General features: G+C 47.1%; 1 protein-coding gene and 1 non-coding gene across 2 annotated transcripts in view; both read left to right on the forward strand.

Moving 5' to 3' along the window:
• The window catches only part of LOC126209912 (uncharacterized), a 333,249-nt gene that overhangs the window by 143,911 nt on the left and 163,728 nt on the right, over nucleotides 1-25,610 (forward strand). The window contains exons 12-16 of the mRNA XM_049939032.1: nucleotides 1,443-1,645; nucleotides 7,589-8,103; nucleotides 8,437-8,507; nucleotides 8,618-8,986; nucleotides 24,738-24,946. Of these exons, the coding sequence (XP_049794989.1) occupies nucleotides 1,443-1,645; nucleotides 7,589-8,103; nucleotides 8,437-8,507; nucleotides 8,618-8,986; nucleotides 24,738-24,946 (1,367 nt within the window). The remainder of the gene's footprint in view (nucleotides 1-1,442; nucleotides 1,646-7,588; nucleotides 8,104-8,436; nucleotides 8,508-8,617; nucleotides 8,987-24,737; nucleotides 24,947-25,610) is intronic.
• On the forward strand, nucleotides 24,072-24,146 carry Trnas-cga (transfer RNA serine (anticodon CGA)). Its single transcript has one exon. It is a non-coding gene; the product is annotated as a tRNA-Ser (tRNA).

The following is a 25,610-nucleotide window of genomic DNA, read 5'->3' on the forward strand; positions in this document are numbered from 1 at the left end:
AGCGTGTATGCCCTGTTGATACCAACCCTTCTCACTGTGGCGGAACCAGTGCTTCACAGTGTAAATAACGTCCTAATCGTCCTCAGAATGTCTTCCACGAATGGCATCCCTTAACGGCCCAAACAAGTCCGAGAGGGCGACAGCCGTGGATGGTCTCCCCGACCGCTGCAAATGTGGAGCTCCGCCGAACAGCCTTCCGATGACCTCACCCTCCGTGCCCAGCGACTGACTGTACTTCTGTCGGTAACAGATGCTCCATAGACTTCAGACAAGCGTTTGTGAATATTACCCACAGTTTATTTTTCTGCAGTGAGAAATTAAATGAAGGCACCTTACCTTGCCTGTAGCGTACATTACCTACAGGCGCCATTTTGAAACTGTCCTGCAGCTATGCTATCTGTCGGATGTGACGGGAACATGGCGCGCTCTCTCAGGAGACTTCAAATAATACATACGTAACGTTTCACATGCGTAGGTTTTCGGCAGAGAAAAAAAATACGGTGCATTACTTTCTGGGCAGCCCTCGTACTTGTGGCTGGATGACCCTCATCAAGTCGACGACTGGCGTGGAGTACTTCTCAGTGCTGGGTGCGTAAATTGACAGATTCTTCGTAGGCAGAGCAGGCAGTATTTATGGACTCATAACCCAGCTTTGTTGTGGCAGTACATCATTTTTGATCGCATATAACATGGAAGCGGCGCAGCGCTAAACTGTGTGTGGTATAATCCAGTTCACCATTGTATCGTTCTGGTCCTTGGGTTGTGCTGCATCAACTGTTTTCCAGCCTCGGCAGCTAGTATAGAGGATAGACGTGTGGCAGCCAAACTTGCTTTCGCACCGATGTTGAGATTTCTGTCACGTCAACTCGGTCCTTTAAGTTACTGACAGGAATGCTGTGACAGCTGTCTCTTTGCCTGATATCCTCATTCGCTTGTGTTTGTGCTTAATAAACCGTAGTTTGGCCAGCCAGGTCGCTGGATCTCTACCCAATTAAGATATTTTGGAGCATTATGGGGAGAGTCCTCCAACCAGCTAGGGATTTTGAGGATATAAGGAGCCAGTTGGACAGAATTTGGCACTATATCCTCAGGAGGACACCCAACAACTCTTTTCAATCGACGCCAAGCCGAATAACAGCTTGCGTAACTCCCAGAAGTGAACCAATACATTACTGATTTGCTCAATTTGTGAACCATTTTCTCTTACTAAATGAACCAATTTTTCTGAAACTGTAATCGGTTGTCAGTCTCAACATGAACATCAAATCTACCGATGCGTCTTGCCTTTTTATCCTTGAGTGTATGTGTATGATTGGCTCTTGCATGTCTGATTTTCTAATGACACCCTGTGTTGCTTTTACCAACAGCTCTGGGCATTAAGTTTTGCCATCATTTGTGCACAGTGAGTGGGTTGGGCTACAATGGAAACGTGCTTCCCATAGCAGGAGAGCAGAGCAGTCCAGAGCCGGTGACCGCCGCGGCAGGAGCAGCTGGAAGGCGCCGCTCTGAGCTGGTAACTCCAGCACCACCTCCAGCGGACTCTGCCCTCCGCAGACGCTTCTCTGACGTCACAGGAGACCGCGGCCCCAGGGCCAGGGCTCTCCAGCCACCCGACAGCCTCCCCTTGGCTCTCTCTCCCATACAGGTCAGTGTTCAGGCCTCATAGCTCTACTGTAATCGCCGCCCAGAGGGGGCACGGGACAGGTGAGCCAGAGTGTGAAGTACAGATGAGAAACAGAGCGAGTACGAGTCGAGTGTTGAGGGTTGCATGCATTAAAAATCAAGGCTCCACAGTTACTTGATAGCCATACTGACTTCCTGCCTCTCTGGTGTAGTTTTGCGAATACGACATGAGTGAGAATGGTGACTGCGGTTGCTTCCTAGTCCTCGACTCGTTTCCAAAGTGTGCAGGAGCGTCAAGCTATGACATAGCGTGGAAGTTAACTGTCCGTCATGCAGTTTCAGTTTAGAGCTGATAAAGCGAAAATGACAATCTCTAGAAATCAGGAGACGTGTAACACAGCTATGCTTTGTAAGACTGTGGAGGCTGTAAGACGAAAATGAATTGATACATTGTATACAATTGCAAATTTGTTCCATAAGAGGAAGAGTGAAGCTTGGAAAACGTTATGTGCTATAGTCTACATTCCGGCTTGAAAACTAACTTCAGCCACTGCAAACGAAATGATCGTATTCTTGTCTAACAAATTTACGACAGTCTTCGGAATTTTTTTATACATGCATATATATATATATATATATATATATATATATATATATATATATATATATATATATATATATATATACACATACATCTGATGACTGATTCTGAATAACGAAAAGTGTGTAGTCATCCACAGGAGTACTAAAAGAAATTTGCTAAATTTCGGTTACAGGATGAATCACACAAAGGTTCTGAATTGAACTAAATACCTGGGGATTACATTTGCGAATAATTTAAATTGCAACGATAATATAAATGTGTGAAAAAAGATCCAAAAACCAAGAATTAGCAGCAGAACACTTAGAAAATGCAACAGGGGTACTGAAGAGACGGCCTACGCGACGCTTGTCTGCCCTCATGTGGATTGTTGCTGCGCGATATGGGAACTGCGTTAGATAGAGCTGACTAAAATGCTCAATGAAGGACAGCTCCTCTCGTATTATCGCGAGGTAGGGGACAGTGTGCTACAAATGTGATACGCGGACTGGGATGGCAACACCAAAACGAAAGCGTTTTTCATCGAAGCAAGGTCGTCTCACAGAATTTCGATCACCAACTTGCTCCCCCGAATGCGAAAATATTTTGTTAGCGCCCGTCTACATAGGTATAAATGATCACCGCAATTCGGACATGCCCGAAAGAACAGATACCATCGGTGACCATACAACACTCTAGAATGAAATGATAAAGACCCTGCGCTGTCGACGGGCGTTGATATACTGTATATCAACGGGTACAGTTGAAAATAAGTGCTCGAACCCGGGATATCCTGCTTACATGGCAGACGTTCTATTCATCGGAGCCACCGAGGGCACAGAGGATAGTGCGACTGCAGCGACTTAATCCCTTGCATTTCAAACAGTTTGAAGGTGGTTCGATGAATCTTCTGCCAGACATTTAATTTATTGTGAATTGCAGATACAATTATCGCCATGTCCAGCTTTTGCGTACGTATCGGCACTGTCTCTACTATTCAGTTGTAAAACACGTGTCTTGCTCTCCTTTCTACACTCGTGTAGTCCACTTGTAGCCGTCGTCAGACTGAAGCGACTAGATTCAGAGACCCACGAATGGAGTATGTAACGTCTTCCAGCCAAATTTAAACGTAATTCAAAGCTTTCCTAAAGTATTCTCGCTTATGTGCTCAACATCAAATATTTAAAACATCTCATTTGTAAAGTAATCACAAGTTTGAATGTGTTGTACACAAAACGGAGTTGGACAGTTTAAAGAATCGGGAATTTGCTCGTCAACAACAATACAAAGCAGGCAGGTCACAGTAAGTTGCCAGTACGTAGAGGTATTTCAGTGTATTCTTGAAGTTTGCCACGCACAGTTAAAATTTCAAGAACTGGGTACACTCACGTCTTAAAACCAAACAGTGAGCACAGCTGGGTTGTTCTCCTAATCGCATAGCGTTTTTTAGCAGAAAATCCACAACTAAGCTGCATGGTGAGACTGAAAATATCCGCATCAGTTGTGACTTCATTTGTTGTAAACACGACCGGTTTCGGAAAAATTACATTCTCAACTTGAGGTTTACAAATTTAATGAAATAAGAGAGGAAATACAGTATAAGTCCGTGTGGTATACATAGAACTGGAAGAAAAGTATTTTCGGTTTCCTTATTGTTGTTCATTCTTTTAGATTAGAATTGTACTGAATATTGTTATTGAAAGCAGACTGGTAATAGTAGTAACCTTTCCCCTCCCTCTTTTTTTTTTCTTTCATTTCCATCTTTATTCCCTTCACTGCTCATCATTTCTAGCCAATGATAGTAATGTCGTTTCTAACAGTCTTTTACGAATATTGTTTTATCCACCACGAATCACCATATGTATCTTTTTCTAATCTCTTTGTTATGCATATATTTTCACCAAACTATTATATTTGTACTCATATGACATTAGTACTAGTAGTTTACTGCAAATGTAGCATTTTTAATACTTCATTATGGCACTATAGATTTACTATCTTTTTTGTTTTCACCTTCTTTTCAGTTTTAGTTCTAACTACTTGTGAGCATTCAGACTAGTCTGCTGTCATAGTTCATTTCCCTCTCCTGCGACATTCTAGCTCTTCTTCATAACCACTCACACCGGTTGGTTTACCTTTCCCGGCACGCTATCCGCTCACACAACTCTGCACCACACTTCACGTCAGCTTGTTCCACAGTGCATTCCAGAGTCTATGGCATGCAACCACCTCGCAGCTAACTTCGAGGATTCCTCTTTCTACTACTCGTTTGTAATGCTTTCAACTTTTGTTCGGGTTTTCACTCACATAATCTGTGGCCCCGTACAAATGATTTTCCTTTCTATTTACTATCAAAAACAGTCTTGATCACAATTTATTACGGTCAGCGGTTTCGACCACTACGGTGGTCATCTTCAGACCTACAAGTCGTATACAAAGCTTTAATTAGAGGGTCACATACATTAAAGAAAGTACATAAAGTTATAAAGCTATAAAACGATGACTTACCAATGAACCATCTCCTGCTGGAGAATCATTACTGGAGTAAACCAGTGCACATCTTCCTACATATAATGGAGGCTCGGCCAACTTCTGACGGAATGATATCATTAGTAACCAATGGATTATAGGTCGAACAACAATGTAAAATTTCTTAGTTAAAAGAACATTGTCAAGAAAGAAAAATAAACACACACTAAACTTAGTTTATTTAACAACTATTTTCAATGAAGTAGCATTAAAAATATTTAAACATGTAAGACAAATGAGCTTCATTTTGCCAGTACATGGGTTGCCCTCTCAATGCCTGTTAGTGAACCATTTGGAACCACTGGTTGCCATGGTGAAGTTGGACGCCGTTTTAAAGATGTGGCAGCAGGCTTCTTTCCACTGAAGTTGTTGTAAGGCCGATAGCCAGACTAGTGGTTGCCATGGTGAGGATAAACGCCAGTGCAAAGATGTGGCAGCAGGCTTCTTTCTAACGAAGGTGTTGCGAAAGTGGAATGGCAAAGACTGTCACGTCAGACGATGTACTATTGAGCAGCAACATGTCTTTATTGAAACGGTTTTCAATGAGTAGGCTGCAATAATCTCTAGCTGACATGCATGGTACATGCTGCACAGATACTATTTACTGGTGTAATAAGAGACTTTCATTTACATAGATTACATAATAATTCTTACAGATCAATACTAAGAGGAAAAAATAAATAAAATCAGGAGGGCACAGTATTTGTGCATATTTATGAAATATTGTCAATTAAGTTCGTATGTAGATTCCGTTCTTTTTATGTGACAATTTTTAAAAAGGCATTGCTATTTCTTATGTTGCATGCCAGTCTTATAAACAAATAAAAATAATGAAAATGAAAGGAATTTAGAATTGTAATATTATGAGCTGTAGTGTAAATTAGCAATATGCAGTCTAAAAGCATATAAGGAAACATTCTAAAAGCACATAGTCTGGCATAAAATGTTTGGTGAAATAAAATTACAAAGTAAAAGATAAAATATTTCCTAAAGGTCTTAATAATTTTAAAAACGACGGACAGAAGAGTGAACATTCTAAACCAGATCATCGAAAAGCTCAAAGAAATGTTTGTCTTTGAATTGAAGTTGTTCGTTTAAAACAGATAACGGATTACTTTTGTGAAGTGAATAGATTTCAATTTCTTCTAAAGTATTTAGTAGTAGTCCTTTTGGAACAGTATGTAATATTTTCAAATTGTTAGAAATGCAACCCTCAGAATGATTGTATCCATTAAGATGTTGGCCGGCCAGTGTGGCCGTGCGGTACTAGGCGCTTCAGTCTGGAACCGCGTGACCGCTACGGTCGCACGTTCGAATCCTGCCTCCGGCATGGATGTGTGTGCTGTCCTTGGTTAGTTAGGTTTAAGTAGTTCTAAGTTCTAGGGGACTGATGACCACAGATGTTAAGTCCCATAGTGCTCAGGGGCATTTGAACCATTAAGATGTTGAACAAATATTGATTTGGTAAGTGCAGTATCAGTAATATGTTCCTTAAAACGTGTTAGAAAGTTATGGCCAGGTTAGCCAATATACTGTTTGTCACAGTCATTACATAGTATTTTGCACTAGCGTTTATCCTCACCATGGCAACCACTACTTTGCCTATCGACTTTACACCAACTTCAGTGGAAAGAAGCCTGGTGCCTCATCTTCGGAACGGCTTCCAACTTCACCATGGCAACCAGTGGTTCCAAATGGTTCACTAACAGGCATTGAGAGGGCAAAATGAAGTTTCTTTATCCTACATGTTTAAATATTTTTAACGCTTCTTAATTGACAATAGCTGTTAAATAAGCTTAGTGTGTGTGTATTTTTCTTTCTTGACAATGTTCTTTTAACTAAGAAATTTTACATTGTTGTTCGACTTATAACCCATTGGTTAGTAATGACCTCATTCCGTCAGAAGTGGGTGGAGACTCATTATATATAGTAAGACGTGCACTGATTTACCCCAGTAGTGATTCTCCAGCAGGAGGAGGTTCTTACTCAATGGTAATTCATCGTTTTATAGCTTTATAACTTTGTGTATTTTCTTTAATGTGTGTAGCCCTCTAAAGCATTGTATACGACTTGTAGGTCTGAAGGTGACCACAGTAGTGGTCGAAACCGGTGACCGTAATAAATAAATTGTGATCAAGACTGTTTTTGATAGCAAATAGAAAGGAAACTCATTTGTACGTGGCCACATACTATGTGAGTGAAAACCCGAACAAAAGTTGAAAGACTTACAACCGTCCAGTAGAAAGAGGAAACCACGTAGTCAGCTGCGAGGTGGCTGCATGCCATAGGCACTGGAATACACTGTGGAACAGGCTGACGTGAAGTGTGGTGCAGAGTTGTGTGAGCGGCTAGCGTGGCGTGGAAGGTTAACTAACAACCAGTATGAGTGCTGAGAAAGAAGAGACAGCAAATCGCAGGAGAGGGAAATGAAGAAGTATGACAGCAGACTAGTCCGAATGCTCTCACAAGCAGTTAAAACTAAAACTGAAAACTGTATTCACTCTCTTCCAAACCGACTGACCAGCTCGTACATTCCTAATTATGTTTGAAAGTGAATTACCATCGCTAGTTACTTTTTTACAATTCCATGTATACTACAGTTACTTACATTTTATTTCCTCCCTTGTTTCAGTAAATATGTACGCTTGAAGATGGTATTATAATTTTTCCGAAACTGGCGGTGTTTATCATTAAAAAGTCACAACTGGAGTGGATATTTTCAGTCTGATTATTCTCGTAATTATATAGTTAGGAGCAAAATATTGGGAATACTTTCGATATTTTTGTACATTATTATTATTATTATTATTATTATTATTATTATTATTATTATCATTTGTGCTTGTACCAAAACAGGGATCGCGGCCAGACCTCTTGCTCGTCGAGGAAGAGGACGCAGCAGCAACAGCGAAGCCACTGACGCCAATATCCAGAGGACAACCAGCACTCCCAGTGTCAGACGACCCGTTCGACACTTCAGCAGTCGCTGGCAACTTGCTGCCAGGGAAGGCCGAGCTCAAGGTGCTCGAGAGCGAACTCATCGGCGGACCTCTGAAGCGCAGCTACACCGACCCCGACTTCGACCCCAGGGCCAGTGATCCCAAGGAGGACGCGGACCGGCCCGAGAAACCGCAGGAGGCTCACCCAGACCAGCGACCCGCCACACCCGACAGACCCGACCTGCTGAACCTGCCACCTGCCGAGTCCCAGCTCGCCCACAAGCCGCTCACGCCGACAGACTCCCTCCCAGAATCCGCCGCGCCACCCGTCGACGGCTGCGACGTTGACGACCCCTTCGACACCTCAATAGTCGACGGTCTGGTGGCCCCGGGCCGCGCCGAGCTCAGAGCGCTGGAATCGGAACTCATCGGGTAGTGACAAGTGGACCGTCTGAAACACCCAACCCCCCCAGCACTTCCAAATCCCTCTGGACTCACCCATTCATCTCCGTTTTACCAAGTTGAACAGTCATTGCCAAATCGTATTGTCAAAATTCATCTCCCGTAGATTACGGTGATATACCTACGCAACAGGACAAGTAGCAGAGTAAGAACAATAAACATTGGAAACAGTAGAATGGTGTAAAAACAAAACTTTGGTCCCAAATTTTGTTACTAATAGGCTCTGTGTGATTGCTACTAGCAGTGTACAACAACGTTTTCGAATATAACTGATAAAACACTTGCATATCTCGTCAAATGCAGTATCATCAGGGCTCATCTTGGTCTAGCAGACTCACCAGTTCCTCCTAGTAATACCACAGCTCCTCTTCGCTGTAAGTTGCTGACAGAATACAGACCTACAGGAAGGCAGACGTTTGTTCATAAGCTGATACCTCTCCTGAAAGCTCTCGATTGAGACTATAAGATATATTGGACCCAATAGCACAAGAGTCGCCAGGCATGGATTTCGAGACGGCCAGCAAGGGCGGCAACCCGTTCCTGATGGACGACTTCCCGACGGCGTCATCCGCGAGCGACCCCCTGGGCAGCGGCGGCATCTTCGGCACGACTACGACCGCGCCCACCAGCACGTCGTCCAACCCATTCCTCAGCGACTTCGACTTCTCGGCAGCGGGGTCAGAGCCGGCGCCGCCGACCACGGCTGCTGCTGGCCCCGCAGGGGACAACCCGTTCCTCAGCGGCGACACCGCCGTCTCGTCGCCCTTCCTGCTGGACGACGCGCCCAGCGGGGGCAGTGGCGCCATATCCTCCACCAACCCCTTCGCACAGTTCAGCTCAGCTGCCACTGGAGGTAGGGTCCAGTGACACATTACAACCTTGGAACAAAGCAAGAGTTTATATAAATATCTGTTTATCAATGTATGTAACACGATCAAAATTACCGAGCCATTTACATTGACAAGCCAAATCATTATGACCACTGACCACCACGACGTTGGATGCCTCCTTGTGGTGTTGTGGGTATACTGGACATTAAAATTGCTACACCAAGAAGAAATGCAGATGATAAACGGGTATTCATTGGATAAATATATTATACTAGAACTGACATGTAATTACATTTTCACACAATTTGGGAGCATAAATCCTGAGAAATCAGTAGCCAGAACCACCACCACTGGCCGTAATAACTGCCTTGATGCGCCTACGCATTGAGTAAAACAGAGCTTGGATGGCGCGTACAGGTACAACTGCCCATGCAGCTTCAACACGATACCACAGTTCATCAAGAGTAGTGACTGGCGTATTGTGACGAGCCAGGTGCTCGGCCACCATTGATCAGACGTTTTCAATTGGTGAGAGATCTGGAGAACGTGCTGGCCAGGGCAGCCGTCGAACATTTTCTGTATCCAGAAAGGCCCGTACAGGACCTGCAACATGTGGTCGTGCATTATCCTGCTGAAATATAGGGTTTCACAGGGATCGAATAAGGGGTAGGGCCACGGGTCGTAACACATCTGAAACGTAACGTCCACTGTTCAAAGTGCCGTCAATGCGAACAAGAGGTGACAGAGACGTGTAACCAATGGCACCCCATACAATCACGCCGGGTGATACGCCAGTATGGCGATGACGAATACACGCTTCCAATGTGCGTTCACCGCGATGTCGCCAAACACGGATGCGAAAATCATGATGCTGTAAACAGAACCTGAACTCATCAGAAAAAATGACATTTTGCAATTCGTGCACCCAGGTTCGTCGTCGAGATCACCATCGCAGGCGCTACTGTCTGTGATGCAGCGTCAAGGGTAACCGCAGCCACGGTCGCCGAGCTGATAGTCCGTGTTGCTGCAGACGCCGTCGAACTGTTCGTGCAGATGGTTGTTGTCTTGCAAACGTCCCCATCTGTTGACTGATGGATCGAGACGTGGCTGCACGATCCGTTACAGCCATGCGGATAAGATGCCTGTCATCTCGACTGCTAGTGATACTAGGCTGTTGAGATCCAGCACGGCGTTCCGTAGTACCCTCCTGAATCCACCGATTCCATATTCTGCTAAGTCATTGGATCTCGACCGACGCGAGCAGTACTGTCGCGATACGATAAACCGCAATCGCGCGATAGGCTACAATCCGACCTTTAGCAAAGTCGGAAACGTGATGGTACGCATTTCTCCTCCTTACACGAGGCATCACAACGACGTTTCACCAGGCAACGCCGGTCAACTGCTGCTTGTGTATGAGAAGTCGGTTGGAAACTTTCCTCATGTCAGCACGTTGTAGGTGTCGCCACCGGCGCCATCGTTTTGTGAATGCTCTGAAAAGCTAATCATTTGCATATCAAATTTCGCGTCTGTAGTACGTCATCTTCGTGGTGTAGCAATTTTAATAGCCAGTAGTGTAGTTTGAGCAGACACGGATGGAATGGGGGGGGGGGGGGAGGGAGATCACCCAAGTGAAGATAGGACAGTGAAACAACCACTAGGCACTAAAGGGTTGGAGGGTCACGACTCTCCATAGAACGTGGGGGTTCGAAGGCTTGTCTACAACGTAAAGTAGCATAGATGGTGATCTGTGGCATCTCCGCCGAAAGAGCACAATGCTGTTTGACAAAAAAGTCTTTCAGAGCGCTCCGTTCATCGTACATTGTTGACATTGGACTCCAGAGCAGACTACCCCGACATTTTCACTTTTTGACCCAACGACATCGTCAATTATGATTGTAGTGGGCACAGGGCCATCGGGATTCGACCGTCGATCAGTGGAAATCTGTCGGTTCTTCAGGCGAATCGCATTTTTTCTTCACTAGGTCGATAGTCGTCTCCACAAACTCCATCATCCAGGTGAATGGCGACTCGAAACGTGTAGCGCGCCATAGAGGGAGGCTGGTAGGAGCAGTATTACGCTATGGGAGACATTCTCCTGCTGTTGCATGGGGCCTGTGGCAGTAATTGAAGACATTCTGCAAACCACATGCATCCTTTCATGCTTGATGTCATCGACGACGTTGTCATCCTTCAGCGGTCTGTGTGTCGGAGCCAGAACCTTGGTACAGAGCATTATAGCGAACTCACGTTGATGTCTCGGCGACCAAACTCGCGTAATGTAAATCGTATGGAATGCATCTGGGTCGCTATCGGGCACCATCACCGTGTACGCAAATCAGCGGCCCGTTATATACGCGAATTGTGCATGGACATCTAAAGCCACATACCTGCACAAAATCGAGCGATGTGGCGCAGTGGTTAGCACACTGGACTCGCATTGGGGAGGACGGCAGCTCAAACCCGTGTCCAGCCATTCTGATTTAGGATTTCCATGATTTCCCTAAATCGCTCCAGGCAAATAACGGGATCGTTCCATTGAAAGGGCACAGCTGACTTACTTTCCCATCCTTTCCTAATCCGATGGGACCAATGATCTTGCTGTTCGATCCCCTGCCCCAAATCAACCAACCAACCAACGTCCACAAACCTATCAACAAACTGCCAGAGCTCTGATACGCAGACTCAGCTATGTACGAGTATTTTGTTCCAAATACGGATAAACAAGCTATTAAGCAGTTGGTCATAATGTTTTGACTCATCAGTGTATTAGTGGACATTAATAAGGCATGAGTCCACCTTCCGCCTTTACGACGTCTTAAACTGTACTGGGGCCACTTTCAATCAGGTGGCTTAACGCCTGTGGGGGAATGGCAACCCATTCCTCCTCATCAACCGAAAAGAGAGGGGGTAGTCAAGACGGACGCTGGGGTCTGGAGTGAAGTCGACATTATAATACATCCCAAAGGTGTTCCGCTGGGTTCAGGTAGGAACTCTGATCAGACCAGTCCATTTCAGGAATGTTACTCTCTACAAACCATTGCCAAACAGATGTGGCACTATAAGAAGATGCAATTTTCATTGCTAATACAATCAGTCATCGTCTCTTAACTGTTCATCTGCTGTACGCAGTACACAATATGGTAAAATTTGTTCATATCTTGCCACATCTAGCGTTTTCTGAAGTGCAATAAAGGGGACTGCAACTTAACATCAGAAATCAGCCCCTGTACAGTAAAATCATCTCCTCTGTGCTGCACTGTTCGTACTACACATAACGGCAGGTAATGTTCTACAAGCATTCACTGAACCCAAATCCTTCCATCAGACTGGCACGGGGTACAGTGATTCGTCACACCAAATCACTTACATTTAGTCGCTTTTATCAACCCATAGTCTGCGTTACCTCCTTCGCCTTTATAATCGAATTTGGACCGACAGTACTTTTCCCAGACGATGGCGGGAAGCTATCGTCGTTCCCATTCCGAAACCTGGAAAGGACAAACATCTCCCCTCTAGCTATCGCCCCATTTCTCTCACGAGTAGTGTCTGTAAGATTTTGGAGCGTATGGTGAATTACCGTTTAGCTTGGTGGCTGGAATCACGCAGTCTTTTAACACCTGCCCAATGCGGATTCCGAAAGCATCGCTCTGCAGTTGACCATCTTGTTGCTCTCTCCACTTATATCATGAACAATTTTCTCCGGAAACGCCAAACGGTAGCAATATTTTTTGATCTGGAGAGAGCATACGATACCTGTTGGAGGACAGGCATCCTCCGCACACTGTTGTCTTGGGGCTTTCGAGGCCGGCTGCCCCTTTTTCTTCGCGAATTTATGGCAGAGCGAACATTTAGGGTGCGGGTGAACACTACTCTCTCCCGTACTTTCTCTCAAGAAAACTGTATACCCCAGGGCTCCGTGCTGAGTGTTGTACTGTTTGCCATCGCTATAAATCCAATTATGGATTGTCTCCTTCCTGATGTCTCGGGCTCCCTCTTTGTGGACGATTTTGCGATCTACTACAGCTCTCAACGGACCAGCCTTCTTGAACGACGTCTTCAAGGATGTCTCGATCGCCTCCACTCTTGGAGCCTCGAAACCGGCTTCCGTTTTTCTCCCAGTAAGACCGTTTGTATTAATTTTTGGCGACGTAAGGAGTTTCTTCCGCCCTCCTTACATCTAGGTCCTGTCAACCTTCCGTTTTCAGACGTCACTAAATTCTTGGGTCTTATGTTTGACAGAAAACTGTGCTGGTCCTCCCACGTTTCCTATCTTTCGGCTCGCTGTCTGCGAACGCTCAACACCCTCCGTGTCCTGAATGGTACCTCCTGGGGAGCGGACCGAGTGGTCCTTCTCCGCCTCTATCGCGCCTTAGTGCGCTCGAAATTGGACTATGGAAGCATAGTCTACTCCTCTGCTCGGCCGTCTATTCTTCGGCGTCTCGACTCTATCCACCACCGTGGATTACGTTTAGCGTCTGGAGCTTTTTACACTAGCCCTGTGGAAAGCCTTTATGCTGAGACTGCTGTCCAATCGGAGAGCGGTCCTTCTGAGCCGTTATGCTAGCCATCTGTCTTCCATGCCTGCTAATCCAGCCCATGACCCTTTTTTCGACGCCTCCTCTGATGTAGGGTATGCAGGCCGCTCCTCCTCCCTACTACCCCCGGGAGTCCGCTTCCGTCAACTGCTCCATTCTCTTTCCTTCCGCTTTCCTAAAACCTTTTTGACAACTTCGGGTACAGCACCGCCTTGGCTCCGTCCCCGGATCTGCCTGCTCCGTGACCTTTGTCGATTTCCCAAGGATGGTACCCCTACACTTGTTTATCGTCGGGCATTTGCTGCTCTATGTGCACAAATGACGGACGCCACCTTTATTTACACCGACGGCTCGAAAACATCGTTGGGTGTAGGGAGTGCCTATATTGTTGGCGACGCCCCAAATCACTTTCGGCTTCCCGACCAGTGTTCGGTTTATACTGCGGAGCTTTTCGCTGTTCTCCAGGCTGTCCACTACATCCGCCGCCATCAGCGGATACAGTACGTAATCTGCTCAGATTCTCTCAGCTCTCTCCTCAGTCTCCAAGCTCTTTACCCTGTGCACCCTCTGGTCCACCGGATTCAGGACTGTCTGCGCTTGCTCCACCTGGGGGGCGTCTCGGTGGCGTTCCTCTGGCTCCCGGGACACGCTGGTATCTGTGGGAATGAGGCGGCTGATATAGCAGCCAAGGCTGCAGTTTCTCTTCCTCGGCCAGCTATTCAGTCGCTTCCCTTCACCGATGTACGGAGCGGTTTATGTCGCAAAGTTGCTCAATTATGGCATGCGCATTGGTCAACACTTCCCCGAAATAAATTGCGGGAAGTGAAAGCCCTTCCTTGCGCTTGGACCTCTTCCTCCCGAACGCGTCGTCGGGAGGAGGTAATTTTAGCTAGACTCCGGATAGGGCACTGTCTTTTTAGCCATCGACATCTTTTAAGCGGCGATCCTCCCCCACTCTGTCCGCACTGCTCTCAGCTGTGGACGGTAAGACACCTTTTAATTGAATGCCCCTATTTTAATCCGTTACGCTCCCGTCTACAGCTATCGCCTGATCTATCGTCGATTTTAGCAGATGACACGCGCTCAGCCGACCGCGTTCTCCAGTTTATTAGTGACAGTGAAATGACGTCAGTCATTTGAAGTTTTATCGGAGACCATCAACCCCTCTCTGTAGTGGACTTTTAAGCCTTGTTTCTGCTTTTAGTGTCTCCAATTATTTGAGTTTCGTTCCCATTTTTGCTGTTTTCCATTTTCAGTTTTTATTATTTCCTCAGTCACGGACCGGGCGCTAATGACCATAGCAGTTTTGCGCCCTAAAACCACAAACAAAAAAAACAAAAAAAACTTACATTTAGTCATCCATTGTTCAGTGGTGTGTGGTCTTTTCATTACCTTAAGCTTCACCTAGCACTGAGAAAAAATGTGTGGCTTATGAGGAGCTGCTTGATCTTTGTACCACATTCTTTAACGTCCTAACCGCAGTCATTGTGCTAGCAGACATACAGTAACTAGCCCACGTCTCTGATATCTCCTGATCAATGCAGTCTGCTGTTCTGCTTCCCTACTGGCAACACAGTACTAACCGCCGCCCCTCCCAGCCCCTGCAGGTCCGGGGGTTAGAATAGGCCCAAGGTATTCCTGCCTGTCGTAACAGGCGACTAAAAGTCTCACACTTTTTGGCCCTTTGAGTTCTATGGTTTGACCTGCCAGTTTCAAAATTCTACCAAAGTGCGGGCCACATGGGGAAGAACGCCTTACGTGGTGCACAAGTGCCCTTGGATTTGATCTCCTGAATCTCTTGTCATGGCTTTGCATCTCCTCCTGCGATTCAATTATTTGGGCGAGGACACTTTATGGGGTATGTCACCTCCTTCAGTTGTCTCATCTTTCGCCCCCATGACAATATTGGATTTCTCTGCACTCAATATCCAGCACGGTAGCCAGTCCATTGTGGTGGGTCCATCATGTATCCATTTGGTGTTAGTCCCCTGACGACCCAGTGATCTCACTGCTGATGCCTGAGCTGTAAACTCCCCACGTATGCCAAGGAGTAGATACCTGTCTTCCTGCGGCATCAGGACTCCTGGCAATGGTCATCATGCCAGTTGGCCTTTGCTGTGGCTGTATGGCGCCCTTGGAGAAAGCCCCTGATCAGACTGGGTGGCTTCAGGGCAGATGACCTGCAATGAAGTGGACTGGGTCATCTCTTGCTAGTGACTGTACAGCACCAGCAGTCTCTAAGAAGGGCAAGATTGAATACAATGCCGACAGGTACGACCCTAAATTGTTTCCCTTCCTACACCATGGGAGGAATGTAGAGCTACAGAACAGAGAGAGTCATATTCACCTTGGTTCTTAGTCTGTAGCAGAACCGATGGTGACTCTCTAGCGACTAAACCTCAATATCCATGAGGATAGGTTTGGAGGAGTGACAGCACTGTCCAAAATGCGAAATGGCACAGTCTTGATTCAGACAGCATCCCTAGCCCAATCCCGAGCGTTACTCGCCTGTGACAAGCTGGGTGATATTCCCGTTTCCTCACCATTGTCCAGGGGATTATTTTCCATCGTGACGACCTCTCGCAGTCTGACAACGAGCTCCGCGTCAATTTCGAATGGCGGGGTGTTCATTTCATTCGGCGTGTTTACTGGGTTGCTACCGGTGCCTTCATCTTGGCCTTTGAGGGTGATTCATTGCCTGAAAAGGTCAAGGTGATGGTTTACCTCAGTGACGTTAAACCATTCGTCCGTCCCCCTATGCGGTGCTTTAAGTGCTAGAAGTTCGGGCACATGTCTTCCCGCTGCACTTTCAGCGCCACATGTCGACACTGTGGACGTCCTCTGCACCCAGATACTCAATGTGCGTCACCTCCCACTTGCATCAGCTGTGGAGAGCACCACTCCCCCTTGCCGCCAGACTGCCCAGTACTCCAAAAGGAGCGGAAAATTATGGAGTACAATACCCTGGACCAGTTGACTTACACAGAGACTAAATGTAAATTCGAAAGATTACACCAAAAAATGGTTCAAATACTCTGAGCACTATGGGATTTAACTTCTGAGGTCATCAGTCCCCTAGAACTTAGAACTACTTAAACCTAACTAACCTAAGGACATCACACACATGCATGCCCAAGGCAGGATTCGAACCTGCGACCGTAGCGGTCGCGCGGTTCCAGACTGTAGCGCCTAGAACCGCTTGCCACCCTGGCTGGCAGATTACACCACATTCAGTTGACGTCGACATTCGCTGCAGCTACATCACCATCGCTGTCCCAAGTGCTAGTGGTTCGTCACTCTGCACCACGAACAGTGGGCCCTATGGGCTACCAGAATACGTCCGTCCCCTTGGTGGTAGGGGGCAAATCTTCCTCTTTTGTTCCCGAACTCCTAAACACAGGGGACATAGGTCACCTCCTCCCTGCCGGAGAAGCAACAGCCTCCTCTGGCTCCTATAGTGCGGAAGGGGTCCCTTGAGGCTCTAAGGTCTCCACTAATGTCAAGGTGGACACTCGCCAGTGGCTCAAGGAGCCAAAAGCTGCTGGATGAAGAGCTTCACAGTCTTAATCCGTGCCTGAAGCTGCTTTGGAGAAATCCTCCCAGCAAGCCCCTAAAGAGAAGTGAGAGAGCAAGCAAAGAAAGAAGTGTCCGCTAAAAAACAGGACCCTCTGCTGGCCCCAACACCACCACTCCCTATCAATTCTGCGTCTGTGGATGCAGTAGAGATGTTAGCGTCCTCTGTAGACCTGGATCTCACTGATGCCTCATCCAGCATAGAAATGGCTACAAATACTCAGTTGGAGGCAGCAAGTGACCCTGAGGCATAACCTTGCGCGCTTCACGCCTTCCCGGCCTCACTATAACGTCATCCTCCAATGAAATTGCGGCCGCTTTTCCACCACCTGCTTTCTGCATTGCCCTCCAGGAAACCTGGTTGCTAGCAATGCGGACCCCTGCCCTCTGGGATATTACAGGAACCATAGCAACTATAATAGTGTGTTAGGTGAACCTGTGCCCCTTCAAACCGCTCTTGAAGTTTTGGCTGTCAGAATAAGGATGACGCAGGAAATATGTCTGCAATGTATATCTTCCTCCAGATTGTGCAGTACCCCTGAATGCATTGGCTGCACTGATTAACCCCCTAAGCCTTTCCTAGTTAGGGGAGATTGTAGCGCTCATAACCCCTTGTGGGTGGCACAGTTCTTACTTGCCGTGGCAGAGATGTCGAAAATGTACTGTCTCAGTTCGACCTCTGCCTCTTAAACACTGGGGCTGCCACACATTTCAGTGTGGCTCCTGGTAGCTACTCGGCCATTGATTTATCCATTTGCAGCCCAGGACTTCTCCAATCTCTTTGCTGGAGAGCACATGACGACCTGTGTGGTTGTGACCATTTCCTGTCACTGCCCCAGTGTCGTACCCACAGATGCCTGCCCAGATGGGCTTTAAACAAGGGGGTATGAGAAACCTTCACCTCTGCAGTCACCTCTGAATCTCCTCCATACAGTAACATCGATGTGGTAGTTGAGCAGGTAACTACGACGATCGATTCTGTGGCGGAAAACGCGATCCCTCGTTCTTTAGGGTGCCCCTGGCGAAAGACAGACCCTTAGTGGTCGCCAGAAGTCGCTGAGGCAATTAAGGAGGATTGGCGAGCTCTACAGCGGCATAAGCGGCCCCCTTCCCTGGAGCACCTCGAGGCATTTAAACGGCTCCATGCCCACGATCGCCAGATTATCAGAAGGCGGAAACAGGAGAGGTACGAGTCGACCATTGGGTGCCATACGTCACCTTCCCCAAGTCTGGGCAAAGATCAAACAAGTTTTACTTTACCAGACCCCAACACGTGTTCCTGCTGTTAACATAACTGGCATGTTATCTACCGACGCAAACGCTATTGCCGAGCACCTTGCTGACCACTATGCTCGAGCCTCTGTCTCGGAGAATTACCCCCCCCCCCCCTCCGCCTTTCGCACTCACAAATGGCGGATTGAAGAGAAAGTACTCTCGTTCACTACACGCCACAGTGAACCCTATAACACCCTATTTACAGAGTTGGAGCTCCTCAGTGCCCTTGCACATTGTCCCGACACAGTTCCTGGGCCGGATCGGATCCGCAGTCAGATGATTAAACATCTCTCGTCTGACTACAAGTGACATCTCCTCGTGATCTTCAACCGGATCTGGTGCGAAGGCGTTTCTCCATCGCACTGATGGGAGAGCACCATCATACGAGTGCTCGAACGTGGCAAAAACACGCTTGATAGCTGTCGGCCCATCAGCCTCACAAACATTCTTTGTAACCTGCTGGAATGTATGGTGTGTCGGTGGATAAGCTGGGTCCTGGAGTCACATGGCCTACTGGCTCCGTGCCATGGTGGCTTCCACCTGGGTCACTCTACCACTGATAATCTTGGGTCCCTGGAGTCTGCCATCTGAACAGCCTTTTCCAGACGCCAACACTTGGTTGCCGTCTTTTTTGGTTTACGAAAAGCCACCTGGAAAATCATATCCTTGGCACATTATACAAGTGGGGTATCCGAGGTCCGCTCCAGGTTTTTATCCAGAATTTCCTGTTGCTTCGTACTTTCCGTGTCCAAGTTGGTGCCTCCCATAGCTCCCCCCCCCCCCTCCCATATCCAGGAGAACGGGGTCTGTATTGAGTGTATATCTATTTTTAGTGGGCATTAATGGTCTAGCAGCAGCTGTAGGGCCGTCCGTCTCACCCTCTCTGTATGCCGACGACTTTTGCATTTCGTAGTGCTCCACCAGTACTGGTGTTGCTGAGCCACAGGGAACCATCCACAAGGCGCAGTCATGGGATCTAGCCCATGGCTTTCAGTTTTCAGCCACAAAGTCGTGTGTTATGCTCTTGTGTCGGCGTTGTACCGTTCATCTGGAACCAGAACTATACCTTACAGATGATCCCCTCACTGTAGTGGAGACATATCGATTTTTAGGACTGGTTTTCGACGCCAGATTGACTTGACTTACTCACCTTCATCAGCTTAAGTGCTGGCTGCACCTCAACGCCCCTCGCTGCCTGAGCAACACCAACTGGAGTGCAGATCGCTCTACCCTGCTGCAGCTCTACAGAGCCCTTGTTCAATCCCGCCCTGATTATTGGAGTCTGGTTTATGGTTCGGTGGTGCCCTCAGCGTTGCGTTTACTCTACCCAGTGCACCAGTGTACGTGCGGAGGCTGGAGTTCCTGCATTGCAGGTCAGGTGTGTACAACAGTTAGGGTGCACATGTTCGTAGTTCTCCTGTGCATCCGAATTACCATCTTCTTTTTCCACCCACAGTAGTTCATCTCCCGCATCGGCGGCGCAAGTCAGGGCTTCCAATTGCAGTTGACGTCCGATCCCTTCTATCTGAACTTGAGTCCTTGCCTTTACCATCTGCATTCGAGGTCCAATTGCGTACACCTACATGGTATAGATCTAGGCCGCGACTTCGCCTGGACGTTTCAGATTGCCCAAAGGACTCAGTTCACCCCGCGGCTCTCCAATGCCACTTCATCTCGAGTCCTGACATGTGCCGAGGCCATGAAGTGATTTACACCGACGGCTCGATGGGTGATGGTCACATCGGCTTTGCGTATGTCCATGGAGGACATACTGAACAGCATTCCTTGCCCAATGGCTGCAGTGTATTCACTGCAGAGCTGGTGGCCATATCTCGCGCACTTCAGTATATCCGTTCATGCTACAAGGAATCGTTTCTTCTGTCTACTGACTCCTTGAGTGGCCTACAAGCTATAGACCATTGCTACCCTCGCCATTCTTTGGTAGCGTGCCTTGAAACGGTCACGTCGTTCAGTGGTGTTTGTGTGGGCCCCAGGACACGTCGGCATCCCAGACAACGAACTTGGTGACAGGCTGGCCAAACCACGGAAACCGCTTCTGGAGATGGGCATCTCTGAACCTGACCTGCGTTCTGACTTACGCCGCAGGGTTTTTCTGCTTTGGGAGACGGAACGGCATAACAGTATGCACAACAAACTGCGTGTCATTAAGGAGACTACGAATGTGTGGAAGTCTTCCATGGTGGCTTCTCGCATGGAATCCGTTGTCCTCTGCCGTCTCCCCATTGGCCCCACTTGGGCGACCCACGGTTACCTCTTGCGCCGTGAAGACCCGCCTCAGTGTCGATGCGGCACCCGGTTGACAGTGGCCCATATTCTGGAGCACTGTCCCCCTTTGACAGCCCAGCGACGAAATCTTGGGTTACCGGACGCGTTGCCGCTCATTTTATCGGACAACGCCTCACTGGCTGATTTAGTTTTACGTTTTATTCGTGAGGGTGGGTTTTATCATTTGATCTAAGTTTTAGGGCATGTTCTTCGTCCGTCTGTGTCCTCCACCCTAGTGCTTCTAGGGTGGAGATTTTAATGTGTTGCAGAGTGGCTGGCTTTTCCTTTTTATTATCGTAGTCGGCCAGCGACTGTAATCTGCTTTCTTGTTTTGCCCTCTTTGTCTCTGTTTTGTTAATTTATTGTTCGTTGCCTTTCCTTCGTTCTTGTGGTTTTTCCTTTCTTTCCGTTTTGCGTTACATGTCTCATCTGATTTATTCTCACACTTGTGGCATTGTTTCATTAGGAACAAGAGACCGATGACCTCGAAGTTTGGCCCCTTCTCCCCCGTTTTAAACCAACCAACCATCCTTTTACATGTCAGTAAAATGTTCTCCTATATAAGAATTTCACGCGTAATCGGTTAAAGTAAATCGCTATCAATGGGTTTCGAACTTGGGATTTTTAGTACGACGGTCTGACGCTCACCTACCAGAGATCTTCACATTCAGAGCTCACAGATATGATTTCCCTATACTCTTCTATTGGACGACAGCACACAGCACAAACTAAATCGGCCTATTGGTTGACACTCTATCGAGACAACGTTTGGTATCGATCTGAGTTTTTGACATCTCGAGGTCTCGCATGATTGGAGAAGAGGCGCCATACCACTCTACACGCCTCCTTTTGTACGACTGTGTGCAACAGCCGTTTGCAAGGTATCCGATTCGAAATCCCATTGCAGTGTTTTCTCGGAAGCCGCTTGAGAGAGACCTACATGCACTGTCAGCAGCAATGTATGCCTAGTTTCAACCCAGTTGTCATTGACAAGGCGTGAACTTTGTGTCCGGTCTCTGTCCGTTAAGATCTTCTTTACGAACCCAGTTGTTGCACCATGTTACATTGTTGCCACTGGTAAATCATTCTTTGTAGATGCTCTGGACAGCCCGTGTTGATATGACAGCGAGTTGAGCAACGTCATTGACAATGTACTCATGGGCATATTCAAATACGAACCGTTCTATCATTGTCACATCTGCACATCGATCGACATATAAAGGGTGTAAATTTTAAGTTGACAAACCAGAATAACTCGAAAAAATAAGCTTCACACGAGTAAATGTGCAGAATCCAAGGTTGATTATTTTCGAGGGGCACATCTGCTGGTGCTAAAATTAGCCCAACAACCGAGCCCCCTAGGGGTGGGGCGGGAGGCAACTTTAAAATTTCAAATGGGAAACCCCTATTTTTTATTGCAGAATCAGATTCTACATAAAAACTACGTTAATTTTGTCTTAAACATTTGTTTTGATTCTTGGTCGTTCGCGCTGTAATTCAAGAAAATCCATGTCCTCATTTTTGCGTGGAAAATGGTTACGGATAAATAAAAAATACTTATTTCCTTCGTAAATTTTGATTCGCTTAAACTAAAACTCTCCCTCTCCCCTCATAGGGTGGGGTTTGAGAGACCACGAAACAATCTAAACTTATCCGAATCTGCGGAGAAAATTAATATTTGGGTCAACATTTGTAAAACTGTAATTCATCTCTCCTAAATCAAACCATATGGGGAGAGAGGAAGAGTTTTAGTTTTAGCGAATAAAAATTTACGAAGTAAATAAGTATTTTTTATTTATCCATAACCATTTTCCACGCAAAAATGAGAACATGAATTTTCTTGAATTACAGCTCCAAGTACCAAGAGTTAAAACAAATGTTTAAGACAAAATGTATGCAGTTTTTATGTAGAATCTGATTCTGCAATAAAAAACGGGGGCTCCCATTTGAAATTTTAAAGTCGTCTCCTCCCCCGCAGGGGGTTGGGGTGGCGGGCTAATTTTAGCACCAGCAGATGTCCCCCTCGAAAATAATCAACTTTGGATTCTACACATTTTTCCTTGTGAAGCTTATTTTTCGAGTATTTCTAAAGTTTGCACCCTGTATACTCATACCACGTAGACGACTGACAAATACAAATACACATAAACATACAGTACAGTTCAGTATCACGATACATCAGCGGTGAAGAGTCACATAGTCTCCTGGTGCCATTTCTGCGGGATCTACAGCGCTCCAAAGTGACCAGTGTGGAATTTTAGAGAGTTTGTTTTGTCCAGTGATCTTGCATAGTTAATGGGGGAATCCGTGAAGAAAGGAAGGAGTAAGCCGATAGGTGAGTGTTGGAGGTGGGGGCGAGGGATGAGGGAACCAGTGGACAGTTACGGGGAATACCACTAATATTTTTCCCGGAGGGCTGAGAGCTAATACTGGTATGAACACACACTCACTACAGCCCTTGAGGTGGGTGCAGGCGTGGAAAGCAGGTGACACTGGAAAGTAATGTAAAACGAACGATATTAGTGTCGACTGTTCTATCTAACCTAACCCCTTGGTGTTTGATGGGCCCTGAGACGGGAAGAGGTTTACCTCGACTATTTTCCAAGGACCACCTCATTCCTTAGCATATGTGCCCACCTAATTTTCAACGTTCTTCTGTAGCAACAGCATCTCAAATACTTCTGTTCTCCTCTGCTTCAGTTCCACTACCATACAATGCTGTGTTCCAAACGTACATTCTGAGAAATTTCTTCCTCAAGTAAAGGCCTGGCTGACATACAGAGCATAAATCAGGGATGTTAGCAGCAACTTCAGCCGAACACAGTACACACATTACTTAGTATCTGAGGAGAAACAGGGGACATGACATGCTCAACAATCAGTGTTTTAGAATAGGATGATGGTGCATTGGGTATGTAAAACGGCTGATACTAGTTTTCGTAACCAAAGACCTTTGAGGTCATTGATTGGTGACAGTACTTACAACTTGTGAAAGCAAGTCCTTCATGTGGACGTGGAACAATGGCTGACAATATAAGTAACGTAAATGGAACACCACAGCCATGAAACTTCCTGGCAGATTAAAACTGTGTGCCCGACCGAGACTCGAACTCGGGACCTTTGCCTTTCGCGGGCAAGTGCTCTACCAACTGAGCTACCGATGTACGACTCACGCCCGGTACTCAAAGCTTTACTTCTGCCAGTATCTCGTCTCCCACCTTCCAAACTTTGCGGAAGCTCTCCTGCAGCTCCGCTGCAGAGTGAAAATCTCATTCTGGAAACATCCCCCAGGCTGTGGCTAAGCCATGTCTCCGCAATATCCTTTCTTTAAGGAGTGCTAGTTCTGCATGGTTCGCAGGAGAGCTTCTGTAAAGTTTGGAAGGTGGGAGACGAGATACTGGCAGAAGTAAAGCTGTGAGTACCGGGCGTGAGTCGTGCTTCGGTAGCTCAGTTGGTAGAGCACTTGTCCCCGAAAGGCAAAGGTCCCGAGTTCGAGTCTCGGTCGGGCGCACAGTTTTAATCTGCCAGGAAGTTTCATATCAGCGCACACTCCGCTGCAGAGTGAAAATCTCATTCTGGAACCACAGCCATGCTTTCAAAGTATTTGAATGTGGATGTAAGGTGCCGGACATGTTGGTGGGGAAGCTTTAGGAATGGGGTGTTTTGCATCTCCAGTGATTTCATGCCTATTATCTCCATTTATTTCGTGTCAGTGAAATACGTTCAGTTGTCGAGTGACCTTTATGGCAGGGTGGTAAATGGCAGTGCACCACCGTATCAATTCTGCTGGTGGATGTATACTTGAGTGGAGTACCACCTATGCATGTCGGGGAGCAGTAGGAGGGAAACGTAGTGACTATAAAAGCCTGGATGCGTACTCACATATCCTGAAATTTAAGACTGCCTGTGAAATGTAAATCAAAATCAGAGTCCCTGCCTGGCACAGACATTCATTACTCGTGACACATTCACAGATAGTTTCAGTCCAACATCAGACCTTCCAGAAGGTCTGATGTTGGACTGAAACTATCAGTGCAGATTTGTTGCTAGTCAGAAGACTTTTTGGTATAGCTACTGGAGTTAATGCGGTGCCCTTTTTCAGCAGGAGGTGACATCAACCACCTGGATTTCTTCTCGTCGGTGGCGGTGACGACAGCGCCGTCCTCCACGTCGGCGGGGGCGGACTCGTTCGGCTCTGGCGCCGGCAGCGACTACAGCAGCCTGTTCGCGGCCGCGGAGCCCGCCTCTGCAGTCACCACGTCCGCCGCCAGCGCCCTCGACTTCTTCGGGGGCAGTGCGGAGCCGGCGCCCGTCGCGCAGCCGCAGCAGTACCAGCCGCCTCCCAGGCCGGCGCCGCCCCCGGTCGCCGCCCTTCACCAGCCTCCAGCGGCGGACCTCCTGGCGGACGATGCGGGCGACTTCTGCAAGGTGAGTGTCTGCCGTGCTGGAGCCGCCTACACACCCAGCTGCAGAAAAAGAGACTAATGACAGGGATTGGGGATTCCGGGGGAATACGCCCCGCGACTAAATCGGCCCGCGACTAAATCGGCCCGCGACTAAATCGGCCCGCGACAACACTTTGTCACATGGTAGAAAAAGTAGAACAGGTGCGAGCAAGCGCACTTCGATTTTCTGCCACATATCATCATCATACGATATATCACATTTAAAATTTGTAATACGAGGTGTGGCTAGAAAAAAACCGGACTAGTACTGGTGAAACAATAAAACGAATGCAATAAGGCTGAAAGTCGCGTGGCCTGTCACCTGACTCTCGCTCCGCCTACTGCTCGAGTTTCATCTGCCTCCTGCACTCAGTCTGCCCGTGGCGTCTGTTTTAAGTAGTTGACGTTTTGTCTGTGCGTCGGAAAATGTTGAGTGTACAGAAAGAACAGCGTGTTAACATCAAATTTTGTTTCAAACTAGGAAAATCTGCAAGTGAAACGTTTGTAATGTTACAACAAGTGTACGGCGA

The sequence above is a fragment of the Schistocerca nitens genome, chromosome 10 (genome assembly GCF_023898315.1).
Source record: "Schistocerca nitens isolate TAMUIC-IGC-003100 chromosome 10, iqSchNite1.1, whole genome shotgun sequence".
Lineage (NCBI taxonomy): Eukaryota > Metazoa > Arthropoda > Insecta > Orthoptera > Acrididae > Schistocerca > Schistocerca nitens.